Source organism: Symphalangus syndactylus, chromosome 19, assembly GCF_028878055.3.
Source record: "Symphalangus syndactylus isolate Jambi chromosome 19, NHGRI_mSymSyn1-v2.1_pri, whole genome shotgun sequence".
NCBI lineage: Eukaryota > Metazoa > Chordata > Mammalia > Primates > Hylobatidae > Symphalangus > Symphalangus syndactylus.
The window spans coordinates 20,713,022-20,725,885 of NC_072434.2; the positions used below are offsets into that span (position 1 = coordinate 20,713,022).

Genomic DNA, 12,864 nt, shown 5'->3' on the forward strand with positions numbered 1-12,864 from the left:
CCTGGACTCCACAGTTGCACTCTCCCTATACATGTACACCAGAAGGCACCTGTCCTCAGTAGTAGCGGTGAGCATACTTCATCATTTATGGAATCTTTTAGTCATCCCCAACAGCCTATAAGCTATCCATTATCTTTCTCACTTACTTATTTATTTATTTAGTTTGTTGAGACAGAATCTCACTCTGTCACCCAGGCTGGAGTTTGCAGTGGTGCGATCTCAGCTCACTATAACCTCTGCCTCCTGGGCTTAAGCCATTCTCCTGTCTCAGCCTCCTGAGTAGCTGGGACTACAGGCGCATGCCACCATGCCTGGCTAATTTTTGTATTTTTGGTAGAGACGGGGTTTCACCATGTTGGCCAGGCTGGTCTCGAACTCCTGACCTCAAGTGATGCACCCGCCTTGGCCTCCCAAAGTGCTGGAATTACAGGCATGAGCCACTGCGCCCAGCCAATTATCTTGCTCATTGAAAGTGAGGCTCAGTATGGTTACATGACTGGTCCAGTGCAATCCAACTGGTGAATGTTGTAGTTGGGATTGGACCTCAGTTCTGTCTACACTATCATGAGATGTTTTTCTTACATGTTTATATTTGATTTTTTGTTTATTTTCTCCATTGAAATATTGTGGAGAGTTAGAGATGGAAAAAGAATACCCCAAAGCAGAGGACCCCTACTCTCTCCCTCCTAATTCTGCTTGTGTTCTATAATATGGGCAGGGGGAGAGGGAAGCCCTTTTGTCTGCCCTTAGTATCTAAGATACCACTTAGTAAATGATCCCTCAAACCCCCTTGGCTGCCTGCCCCCAACATGTGCCTTTTATCCTAACTCTTCCAGAAACACAGATGGCCCAAGACAGCCTGCACTGGAATGGTCCTTCCCAGTGAAGGTCTCTTGCACCTGGCAGCCATGGAAGTCTCACTTTCAGACTCATGGGGCAGACTGGAGGTGTAGGATGGACTTGGACAGCAATAACCCTACACTGTTCCTTTTGGTTCTAGGACATATTATGAGGGGATTCTTTTTTTCTGGAAGTAGGTTTAATTCAATTGATGTAATTAAATCCTGTTGGCTCAGATTGATAAAATAAGGGGTCTGTCTTCTCTGAGAATACCCTGAGGTTGAAGGAGAAGAAATATGTGGACCACAAGGGGAGGGTTAAGTGAAATGGTGCGTGAGAGGCACTTTGTGAACTGCAAAGGGCTAGGAAGATGAGACATTGCCACAGCCATTGTTACCATCATTACTTTGTCCCAAACACCCCTGGGTGTAGTTGTGGAGAGACAAAGTGCAGAGGTAGAGTTTCCTCCCAGGTCACAGGCAGCTCCTCCCACCTCTGTGGGGCTTCCCTCTGCAGCTGCTGTCAGATTCCCTCTCAGGTCCCCCAAGCATCCCCTCTAACTTCCTCTCCACAGCCCACTACCCTCCCCAGCCCAGGGCCCCCGGTCACTCACAGTGGTTCTCTGCTTGTCTGGCAAGGAGGCCCAGGGGCCTTTTTGAAGACTCCTCATCATCAAGGTGAAGGTCTTCAGCCTCCCACTGCCCAGAGGACTTGAAGAAGCTGGCACACATCCCATAGGGACAGCACTGGTAGGCATAAGGTACTTCCAGGATCCTGGTGGGGGATAGGTGGGCAGGTGGGCTGCCTCAGCATCTTTGGGGTCTAAGACCTAAGTCTGATTTAAGAGATCTCCAACCCAGGGGCTGGGCACTCAGTGCCTGTCCTTCAACTCCCAAGTTCCCTGTTCACTGTGCTGGCAGTCTCCTAGGCATTCTTTGTAAGGGCCTTGCAGCCTGACTCCTGATCTGAAGGGCTCTGGAGGCATTTCTGTCTTTCTTTGTTCATCTTGGCAAGTGAGATGGGGAAAGCAATGTTCTGCCCGTTGTTTAAGGAGTCCTCTCTGCTGGCTCAGAACGGGGAGAGGCTTCCCCAAGCTCAAACAGCACTGCTAGTGCTCTGCTTCTCCTCCCAGGCAGCACCTCCTCTTTTATATTTAAGGCCACATGGATTCTTCTGCTGATTCTTCACTCTGGCCCTCAGTGAGACCTGCACCCTATCCCTCCCCCATCTCTGGGCATATTGGAGCTGGATTTGGTGCCCTCTGAGGGTGAGTGCAGAGGCCCTAAGGGCATCTCATTAGTGTGCAGCAGACAAGGCCTGGGCCACACAGGCTGTACCACTGCTGCTGCATGGAAGAGGCCTGGATGTCATTAGCACCACGGCCTGGCTGCGCAGCTTGTTTTCCACCCATCAGTGTCCTGGGCTCTGCCCTGATTCCAGGGGCTCAGATGCTTCCCAAGTGAGGACAGATAATCTGGACACGTGGAACCAGATGAGGTGCAAGGAGGGCTAGGGGGTCTTCACATCATCTTACTTCTATCACTCTCAGGTCCCAGTGCTCACTAGCGTTGGAGCTTGGGACAGGGGAAAATGCCACCAAGGAGATAAAGAGGAAGGGGAGGCATGAACCAGGCCCCCGTTGGTCTGTAGGTGGTCAGGTGAGCCCTTCCACTAAATCTTGGTCAAACCCTAAGCCTCTAGGCTCTTCTCAGAGTGGGGCCATCTGGCTTTCTCTCTGTCCCTCCTGGGTCTCCAGCTGGCCTACCCAGGTGTTGGGGAAAGCCAGTCCCTCACCTCAGTTTTGGGAAACTGTCCTTGGAGAATGCCTGGGAGAGAGCCAGGTTCCCTTTGAGCTTCAGATGCATCAAGCCCCCAAGTCCAGCCAGGGGCAGTGTGGTCAGCTGGTTGTCTGTCAGGTCCCTAGGACAGTGGATGGTCAGGGTTATTGGCAGTCAGTAGTACTGCTGAGGGGGCAGGGCTGTGCTGAGGATGTGGCCAGTGTGCCTGGGATGGAAGCAAGAGGAGAGGAGCAAAGGGCAGGAGAGAAGCTTAGAGGAGAGCATTGAATGCCGAGGGAGGAGGGCAGCCAAGAGTTGCTAGAGGCACCATCTGCAGTTAGAACAGTCCCTGGTATATAGTTGGCACCGTTATGTATTGAATGAATGAGTGAATAAAAGAATGAACAGGTTGTTCATTCTTTTATTCACTCATTCATTCAATACATAACGGTGCCAACTATATACCAGGGACTGTTCTAACTTAATGCCAAGTTGTCCCAATTTGTAGGTAACAGAGCTCCCTCAACCACAGTTCCTGTGCCCAGTTCTAAGTGCCATCCAGGAAGCCCTGCCCACCCCTTTGGGGAACCTTCCTGTTGTTGTTTATCCCATCCCCCTGCCTTTCCTCCCACTTTTCTGATGATATAAGAGGCCTGAGTCTGGGACTGGACAGAGCTGGTCATCTGGCTACAAGCAGGGATTGGGTCATCCATTCCATCTTGTAGGGCCTGCTTTGTAGCCAGAGGTGAGGACATGCATGTTCTTCTACTGGAGGCGCATTAGAGGAAGCCCAGGGTTCCAAACCAAACACCAAGACCACAGACTGTGCGTCGTGGAAACAGCCCTGGACTGGAAGGCAGGAAACCCGGCACTGTCACCAACTCGCTGTGTAACCAAGGGGAGCCACAAATCTGCCTGAGCTTCAGTGTCCTCATCTTTCAAAGGGATAAAAATATCCACCCTACCTATCTGGCAGGACTAGAGCAAACAGGAGAGGGAAGACGGAGGTGAGAGTTTTGCAAAGCCACGGCCCCAGCCTGAGGAGGAACTTGTGTGCCTGCTGGGAGTCCTGGCCCTTGGCTTTGAGTAAACTTCTCCTCCTGGGCCTTGGAGGCCTCACCTGTGAAGTGAAGCGGGTAGGGCTAGATGGTCTCTGAGGCCAGGGCTGGAGCTAGCCCAAAAGAAGTCTTTGTGTTAACCAGAAAAGGGCCCAGTCTAGGTAGATGTGCTTTTAGGACTCACAGCTTGGCAAGCAGGTGCCCAAGAGGTCAGCTCCCTCTTGGGCAGGAGCGCTTGGGCAGTGAATAACCCGCCCCACAGTGCATGGCAGCTGCAGCAGAGGCCCCTTCCAGCCCTGACATAATGACCATGTAGCCAACACTGCTCACTCTGTTTACATCCTATGTCATTTAAAGGACCTGAGGTCCCCTGCTGCCTCACAGAATGGCAGTCCTCTACAGCAATGCTCAAGCAGGGAACCCCTGAGCTCTCTGAGACCCTGGCTCCCACATCTACTTCCACCCTCCTATGTGTGAAGGGATTCCAGGCCCAATATATCCTCTTTATTGGTGGATACAGAGGATGGGGATGGGACTGAGGCAGGGGGGATGAGGAGGGCTGAGGCTGCCAAAACACTGCAGAACATTAGCAGATGATGTTCCAGAGCTTGCAAGAGGCAGGCTCTCTGTTTATCAGGCCCCACACTCTGTCAAATGGATTGTCAGAATGATTGATTAGGCTGAGGCCCACCTCCCTGGGATATGCATGTTCCTGCTCTGGGGTGGCCCTTCTGCCCCCCATTGGCCAGCCCATAGTCCCGACTGGCCCCCAGCATCCTGGAGGAGAATGCAGCAGGCACTTACAGCTTGACCAGGGAGCGCAGGGTGGAGAAGGCCTCGGGGTGGATGGACCGGATGGCATTCCAGCTAAGATCCCTGCAGGCAGAGAGGGTGCGACAGGAGGGGACAGTGATAGGTGGAGGACTCACTGTTCCCACCGGGCTCTCCCTCACATACCCCCATCTGACCTGCCCCCAGTAACAGTAACCTTAGACTTTTGGGGAAGGTACCTGCTGCTGCCCAGCTCCTGAGCTGGCTGTGGCCCCAGGAATAGGGACATGACAGCTTGGCTCCAGAGCCTCAAGACCTCCTGGGTACCAGCTAGAGAAGTGTGTGTGTGTGCTGGGGGTGGGGGCTACGGAGCTGGGAGGCGATGTGCATGTCACGTTTGCTTAAATTGTACACATGTGCTATGACAATGAGAATGCCTGGCAGAGGGACACGGTGGCTCCTCCATGGCCCACCCTGGATGTGGGTACTCACAGGGCTTGCAGGGAGCTCAGCTGGCTGAAGGTGTCAGCTCCAATTTCCCAGATGCGGTTGTGTTGGAGGCCGCTAGGGCAGCAAGAGAGGCTGGATGAGCCGGCAGGCTCAGACCCTGGCTCTGCTCCATGCCCCCCGAGCACTGGGAGGAAGAAAGTAGAGCCCCCCACTTCTCCTGGCACAGGAAGAAAGGGCCCAGCCCGAGGAAGTCACCAGAATTAAAGGGAGCACAAAGGGATCCGGTTGCCTTGGGTAAGTGGGTCAGGAGACAAAGCCACAAAACCATCCCTGTGGCCCAAAAGGGAGTCAGCTTCCAGTGTTCCCACTGGGCCTGGCTCCCAGCCCAGCCAAACTAGCCCCCACACCTCCCATCACCATGGGTCCTCCAGACCCTAGCCCAGAAGCAGAACACCACCCAACCCAAGTGACTGGCCGGAGCTGGGAAGCAGAGCTCAGTAGACTGGTTGTCTGAATGGGAGATGGACCCTGGGCCTCAGCCATGCAGAAGACCCTCCTTCCCTTAGCACCTAGACAAACTGGAGACCCTCATATCTGTACCCTGCCCCAGCCCCAAAAGGCATGGCCCTGCCTAGAAGCAGGGGACAGACACAGGGAAGCTCAAGAGGCCATGCTGGCTTGAGAAAACAGGAGCTGGGTTAACAGAGCTTAGAGAATTTTTCAAGTGATATTTTCTTTGTGACCTTTGAATCCCAGGCTTGTTCTTCCACATATGATTGTGTATGTCTGTGTGTAACATGCAAACACATACACACATATGCATGTGCATGTTTACAGGGGTATGGAAAAGGAGAGAGCATGCTCCAAAATGCAGGGTGCTTCCAACTCCTTAAAGCCTTCTCCGGTCTATCCCACTGGGCCCTGATGTGACCCTGTCCCTCCAATGGTCCTAATCACTACTGCATTTCTGTGTTGCTATTGATTCATAAGGGGCTGCCTTGAGACTCCTTTTGGGCACCAGCTCCTGGGTCTGTCTTCTGCTGTGAGTCCTAGGGCCATTGTGCAGGCCTCTGCCAAACTCTCAGCCCTAAACTCTGGGTTAAACAAACTCAGAAAAGAGAAGGAAGAAATGTCAAAGTGTGCATTGGCCCTTACTGACACCCCCCCATCATGCCTCCCTGCAGGACTTGCTCAGGGTCTGGCTGGCATGCTTTTGCCTCTTCCCTACCCCAGACTCACATTTCCTCCAATTTCTGACACCTGTGCAGGCTTGGCAGCTCCTCAATTTGATTGTGAGACAGTTCCCTGGGAAAAAGAGAAAGGCCAGGGCTGGGGTGAAGTGGTGGCTATGTGAGGGCTGCGGTGGGTAGAGGCCGGGGGCTCTGGCCAGGGCTGTGCTTTCCTGTCAAGCAGCCGAAGGCTGTGGGGACCCCACAGGGACATGGCTGTTGACGCATCTCACACCAGGGCACCAGTCTCCTCAATTTGCTTTCTCTGCATTTCCTCCTACTAAGTCCCACTTCTCACTGGGCCTAGATGGGGCTACCTTATCACGTGATGGCCTGAGGGAACCTGGGAGAGTCCTGGGGAAAGAAGAACAGGAAGTGAGAGGGGCGTGGTGAAGAGGAAAGAGGCAAAGAGTTGGGGAGAGGGGCACTGAGCCAGCCAGCAGAGAACACATTGGACCTCACTGAGCAGTGCCAACCCAAGCACCTGCAGTCACCATTTATGGAGCTGGCAGGAAAGATCAGAGCTGGAGGCCCTTAGGGATCATCTGGCCCAACCCTTTCACTCAGCAGATGAGAAACCTGAGGCCCACAGAGGGGACAGGACCTGCTAAAGGACACACAACCAGTCAGTGGCAAGGCTGAGTCTGGAGCCTGTGTCTCCGGACCCCCAGTCTAGGGCTGTTTCTACACACTGTGCGTTGGTCCACCCATCTTGAGCTGCAGAGCTATGGTCCCTGATGAGGAGGCTCAGATTCATGTTGGAGTCCAAGGAGAGAGGAAAACTCCCCTTGACTTCAGAGGCCACTTAAGTACCTCCACAGTCCCAAGATCCCAAGAGGGGACTAATTTTCTTGTGTAAATTAGAGTAATTATGTCGTTTATTGGTATTATGCACTAGGTGCTTTACATATTTTTTTCAACCCTTACAAATTGACTCACATGTTATAGACGAGGATATCGAAGCTCAGAGACATTAAAGAGTGAGTCCAAATCAATACAGCTAGTAAGTGGCAGAGCTGTGCCTCAAACCCAGTCCTTCTGGGGTAGGATCTCAGCAGGAGTCTATGCTGCCCCATTCTCCAGGAAGGGAAGTGACCAAGTGGGACAGAAGCAGGAGAGGCCTTTTGTGGGACATGGGGATAGGGGCACAATGCCAAGACTGTAGAATGCTTGTGAGCACTCACAGGACTCGGAGCCTGGGCAGCTGTTGGCACATCCCCGATGGGAGCAGCCGGATGCCTGCGCGGGTCAGGGTCCTGCAGGGAGAACAGAGACAGAGCTGGCACCAGGCCCAGGGCCCTGCCATTCCCAGCCACCCGGCTCCAGCTCTGGACCTGATACTGTCGTGGGATGACAGAGCTAACAAAAGAGAGAAATGGAGGGAGAGACAGGGCAGGGGGTGGGGCTGTGGGGACAGAAACGAACAGACACTGGCATCTCAGCACCAAGCTCCCTTGGGCCTAGAGGAGCTGGGGGAGGGGAGTGGAGAGAGAGGGCCACAGCCCAGGGCTCTGCTCCAGCCATCCCCATCCCATCCCCACCCCACGTCTCATAATGGTCTCAAGCAGCACTGGGCCTGTAGGACAGGGACACAAATCTTCTCTGCTGTAGGGACCTTAGAGGAGGGGATGTCCATGGGCAAGTGCAGACAGAAAAACACCGTAGTGGGACCATGGTACACGGGCACAGAATTTGGTCCCTGTGCCTCGGAGGAGGGAGAAGAGATGAGAAAGAAGGGAAGAACCAGGCGCTGGGCTGGAGAGGGCTGTGGGGGCAGGTTGGAGAGCAGGCTTGGCTTTAGGCAGGGTATCCCAGGAAGGACCCAAGGCCAAGGTCATCTTTGGGGAATGACTACGTCCCTCATGGAAAATTTTCCACATGCCAGTGAATCTAGTGGGGAGAAAACGGAGGCACAGAGGACAGCCCCAGTCCCAGCGGTGCCATGAATGAACTTTGTGGTGTGGGGCAAGACAGCCGACTTCCTGACACTCACTCTGGGTGTTTGCTCAATTGTTTCATTTCATTCATTTAAATGTATTGAGGGCCTACTATGCGTCAACGCTCCTGCCCTCTATGCCACAGGAGATAATAATAGAAAATACAAGAACGTCTTTGTTGGAATCAAGCTTCAGAAAGGCAAAGACGGGTTTTCACGACCCTCCTCTCCATCACTTCAACCCTCAGTGTACCTGTGGCTTGGGGTTAGGAGCTCTAAATTAATACTTGAAAACTCCAAGCATGGTAAAGAGAGAAAGACCAGCCTCCTTACTGCCATCCCATCTGCCACCTCCTGACCTTGTCTGTGGGCAGTGCCACATCAGGAGGAAAGGGATGGAGCCAGTAGTAGAGACAGGCTGGATAAAAGGGAAGCAAGGAACCTAGACAGGCTTCCAGGGGCAGGGAGTGGAAGAGCCCTTGAGAATGAAGCTGGGGCGATAGATAAGGTAGGGAGAGAGAAGCCACTCACAGGATCTCCAGGCTGGTGGTGCCTTTGAGATCTGGAAACTCCTGGATGTCTGTAGCACCATTGAGAGATCTGGAAACAGAGACAATGAGCTCTGAGGGGTGGGGTCAGAGCATCTCAACATCAAGACTCTCAATTCTCCATTTTGTCTCCCCTCCGGGACTCCTCCTTTGGGGGAAATGTCATGCTTCCCTGCAATCTTCCTCAAGTCAGCCACGTAGGCCCTCGTGGAAGCTGAGCCATGCTTAGCAGGGTCCAACCAGTCATTTGCTTAAGTTTGCTCAGCACACTCTCGCCCAGACAGAGCTGGGTAACCTCAGCATTCACACTTCAGCTTGCAAAAACTCCACATGCAAGCAACATGGGAATGGCCTCTGGTTAACAGACAACAGCTTGGGTGCTTCTGGAGAAGCCCTTGGCTGCTGGGTTTTGCTTATTAGAACCTGAGATAGGGTCTCCCCTAAAATGTCATCTGCTGGAACTTTATTAGAACTATCAGTTCTCAGCCAGGTGTGGTGGCTCACGCCTGTAATCCCAGCACTTTGGGAGGCCAAGACGGGCGGATCACCTGAGGTCAGGAGTTCAAGACCAGCCTGGCCAACATGGTGAAACTCCATCTCTACTAAAAATACAAAAAGTAGCTGGGCGTGGTGGCGGGCGCCTGTAATCCCAGCTACTCGGGAGGCTGAGGCAGGGGACTCACTTGAACCTGGGAGGCGGAGGTTGCAGTGAGCTGAGATCGCGCCATTGCACTCCAGCCTGGGCAACAGAGTGAGACCCTGTCTAAAAAAAAAAAAAAAAAGGAAAAAAGAGAACTATCAGTTCTCTTAAACTGCTTTAGACTGGTGGTTTTCCTCCTCCACACCATCTCCTATTTTATTGAGGACACGGACCCACATAGGGCCTGCATGCAACAGCAGTGCAGAAAATTGAGTGTTGTGAAAAGCCCCGAGGAGGCAGTGTGGGGTCCAGAAATGAGCCTAGAATCTGAAATTAAAGGGTTCTGGGTTCATGCCCAAGCAGGGCCTGAGTACCTCATGTTCCACCTATAAAACAGACCAGTAACACCTACCTCACAGGGTTACGATGAAGATGAAATGCCGTAACGAACATGAAAGTTAAGTATGTGCTCTGGAGATTTCGGCTATGTTACTGTGATGCCACAGTAGGCTGACAGCCATCCATGGAAGGTTTTTTTTTTTTTTTTCTGAGACTGAGTCTTGGCTCACTGCAACCTCAGCCTCCCAGGTTCAAGTGATTCTCCTGCCTCAGTCTCCCAAGTAGCTTAGCTGGGATGGGACTACAGGCATGCACCACGATGTCCGGCTAATTTTTGTATTTTTATTTTGAGATGGAGTTTCATTCTTGTTGCCCAGGCTGGAGTGCAATGGTGCGATCTTGGCTCACTGCAACCTCCGCCTCCCGGGTTCAAGTGAGTCCCCTGCCTCAGTCTCCTGAGTAGCTGGGATTACAGATGCCCACCACCACACCCGGCTACTTTTTTTGTATTTTTAGTAGAGATGGGGTTTCACCATGTTGGCCAGGCTGGTCTCGAACTCCTGACCTCAAGCGATCCACCCGCCTCGGCCTCCCAAAGTGCTGGGATTACAGGCGTGAGCCTCTGTGCCTGGCCCCATGGAAGCTTTTTGAAGAAGTGGGACTTGGGCTGGAAATTAGAGAATGAGAGAGGGGAAACAGAGAGCACCTTCAGGCCAAGGGTGATAACGATGGCACAGGAAAGTGCCCAGGGATCTGGGCTCCAAGGCCACAGGAGGAAAAGCCTTGAGAACACACCATATTCAAAACTCCCAGTTATTTCTGGAAAAGCTACCGTGAACAGGACAAAACCCAAGAGGCCAGATGAAAGTCCTTGATTATGGAGATGGACCTTCTTTGTCCCTTTGAGACCTGGGAAGAAGCCACAGTTCAGGGAGGTGGAGGGAGGCTATTAAATTTAGAAAGAGGTGGGAATGGGTCTGAGCAAAGCAGAGGCCTGCAGCCTTGAAGACCATGCTTTGCAGTGGACTTGTGCCTTGCAAGGGAGAGATCCGCAGGCGATAGGCAGGAGAGAGCAAGAAGGAGTGAGCAAAGGGGGAAGTTCAGGCTGCAGCAGCCTTCAGGAGCCAACTTACAGCGTGTGGAGTTTAGGCAGGTACTGGAATGCTGATCTTCCCACAAACTGGATTGGGTTATCATAAAAGTGTCTGGAAGAAGAAGGTCCAAACACCTAATTGGGTTTTTCAGGCCTTTCTGCTGGGACTAAGGCCAATCTCTGTTTTCTTCTCCTATCAATGTAGACCCAGGAAAGAACATGCAGGGAAAGGCAACCCCTCCCATACTTCTGCCTCCCTGGTGCTTCCTAGGGAAGTCCATCCTGCCTTCCCATCCTCTGTCCTCCTCCCCGAAACACTGTTCGGCATTAAGAGACCAGAGAAAGTAATACTCACATCGTCTGTAGCAGAGGGTTCCCCATGAAGGCCTTTTCTGGGATGGCCTTGATATTGTTGTTATGGAACCCCCTGGAAGACAACACCAGGAACCAGTGAGGATTTGGAGAAAAGTATAGAGAGGGAGAGGCATGGAATTCCACAGGGCTTTTGGACAGCAAGCTAGATAGTCCATAAGACAAAAGAGGCATAGGCCTGGAGATTCCAGGTTCAGATTCAAATACTGCCTGTGATTTTTCTTTTCTTTTCTTTTTTTTTTTTTTTTTTTTTTTGAGATGGCGTCTCTGTTGCCCAGGCCAGAGTGCAATGATGCGATCTTGGCTCACTGCAGTGCAGCCTCGACTTCCTGGGCTCAAGCGATTCTCCTGCCTCAGCCTCCTACATAGCTGGGACTACAGGCATGTGCCACTGCACCTGGCTAATTTTTTTTATTTTTTTGTAGAGACAAGATCTCACTTTGTTGCCCAGGCTAGTCTAGAACTCCTGGGCTAAAGTGATCCTCCTGTCTCAGCCTCCCAAAGTGTTGGGATTACAGGCGTGGGCCACCGCACCCAGCTGATTTTTCTACCTGTTTCAATTACACACCCTCTTTTCCCTAACAAGTGTAAAAAGAATGAGGGGTGGAGACATGGCTGCAGGCCTCAGGAAGCCTGTGGGAACAACTCAAGAGCAAGAGGCTGAGTTCCGACCCCAGGAAGGGAATCCTCTCCTTAGTCACTTGTGGTGGGAGCCCTGGTGGGTCCCCACAGAGGAAGCCAAGGGTGTGTGAGAGGAAAAGGAAGATACAGAAAAGACACAGCTTCCAGGGGATCCCAAGTGAGGGATGTTCCTCAAATGGAGGCTGGCTTGGCCTCAAGGCCCTGAAACAAAGAAACATAGAAGTGTCAACAGCATGCAGCCAGGGGGATAAGGTTTGGAATGGGCCGCTGAATGACTGTGGATGGCACTATGGGAAAATGAGGACTGAGGCACCCAGCTGAGAGTCTGGGAGTCGGGAAGCCAGAATTATGTTTGGTTAGTTGGGAAAAACATTTCAAAATAAATAACATGTTGGACTGAAAAGTACATAACCTGTGCGGAGCAGGCCCCTTTCCTTCCCCCTCTTTTTCATTGGAAGTTTCTGGCTTCTCTGTCCCCCTGGCCTCTGCTCACCTCTGTCTTCCTCCTGCCGTCCCCATCGTGACTTCCACCTTCACGCTGTCTCACTCACAGCTTCACCCTTAGACACCTCCAGCCAGTGCCACCCACCCAGGCCTGTTTGTTCATTAATTTATTCCTCTCATCTGCTCATTATGTTTTTCTTAAACACCATCGTTGTGTCTAATGTTGGGCCAAGCTCTAAGGGATTTAGAAGTTTCTAAGACAGGGGTCCTGTCCTCAAGCAGCTTTCTCTCAATAGATGAGAGAGAGAGATGTAGATAGACAGGTACACCCCCTCCCATATATTTTTGTCCCTGCTAACTTAGGTCTCCTCTCTCTTCCCTAATGTTTTATTTCCTGGTTCAACGCTTTTGCACATCCTGCTCCCTCCATGCCCTCTTGATCGATCAAATCTCATGCTTCTCTCATGCCCCAGATCAAAGGAAAAAAGTTAGACCTTGGTGACTCTGGCAGTGGAGAACTTCCAATAGTTTCTCTCTCAGACTTTTTTTTTTTTTTTTTTTTGAGACAGAGTCTCACTTTGTCACCCAGGCTGGAGTACAGTGGTACAATCTCCGCTCATTGCAATATCTGCCACCTGGGTACAAGTAATCCTCATGCCTCAGCTTCCCAAGTAGCTAGGACTACATGTGTGCACTACCACACTGGGCTGATTTTTGTGTTTTT

The 12,864-nt window shown here is 52.0% G+C and overlaps 1 protein-coding gene across 7 annotated transcripts in view; it reads right to left on the reverse strand.

The window, feature by feature from the left end:
• LGR6 (leucine rich repeat containing G protein-coupled receptor 6) overlaps window positions 1–12,864 on the reverse strand; it is a 126,774-nt gene that overhangs the window by 10,809 nt on the left and 103,101 nt on the right. For all 7 annotated transcript variants that reach the window (XM_055234538.1, XM_055234540.1, XM_055234541.1 and 4 more), the window contains 9 exons: window positions 11,038–11,109; window positions 10,723–10,794; window positions 8,594–8,662; window positions 7,311–7,382; window positions 6,137–6,202; window positions 4,940–5,011; window positions 4,481–4,552; window positions 2,635–2,760; window positions 1,454–1,614 (listed from right to left, as the gene is read on the reverse strand). In XM_055234538.1, coding sequence (XP_055090513.1) covers window positions 1,454–1,614; window positions 2,635–2,760; window positions 4,481–4,552; window positions 4,940–5,011; window positions 6,137–6,202; window positions 7,311–7,382; window positions 8,594–8,662; window positions 10,723–10,794; window positions 11,038–11,109 — 782 coding nt within the window. The remainder of the gene's footprint in view (window positions 1–1,453; window positions 1,615–2,634; window positions 2,761–4,480; window positions 4,553–4,939; window positions 5,012–6,136; window positions 6,203–7,310; window positions 7,383–8,593; window positions 8,663–10,722; window positions 10,795–11,037; window positions 11,110–12,864) is intronic.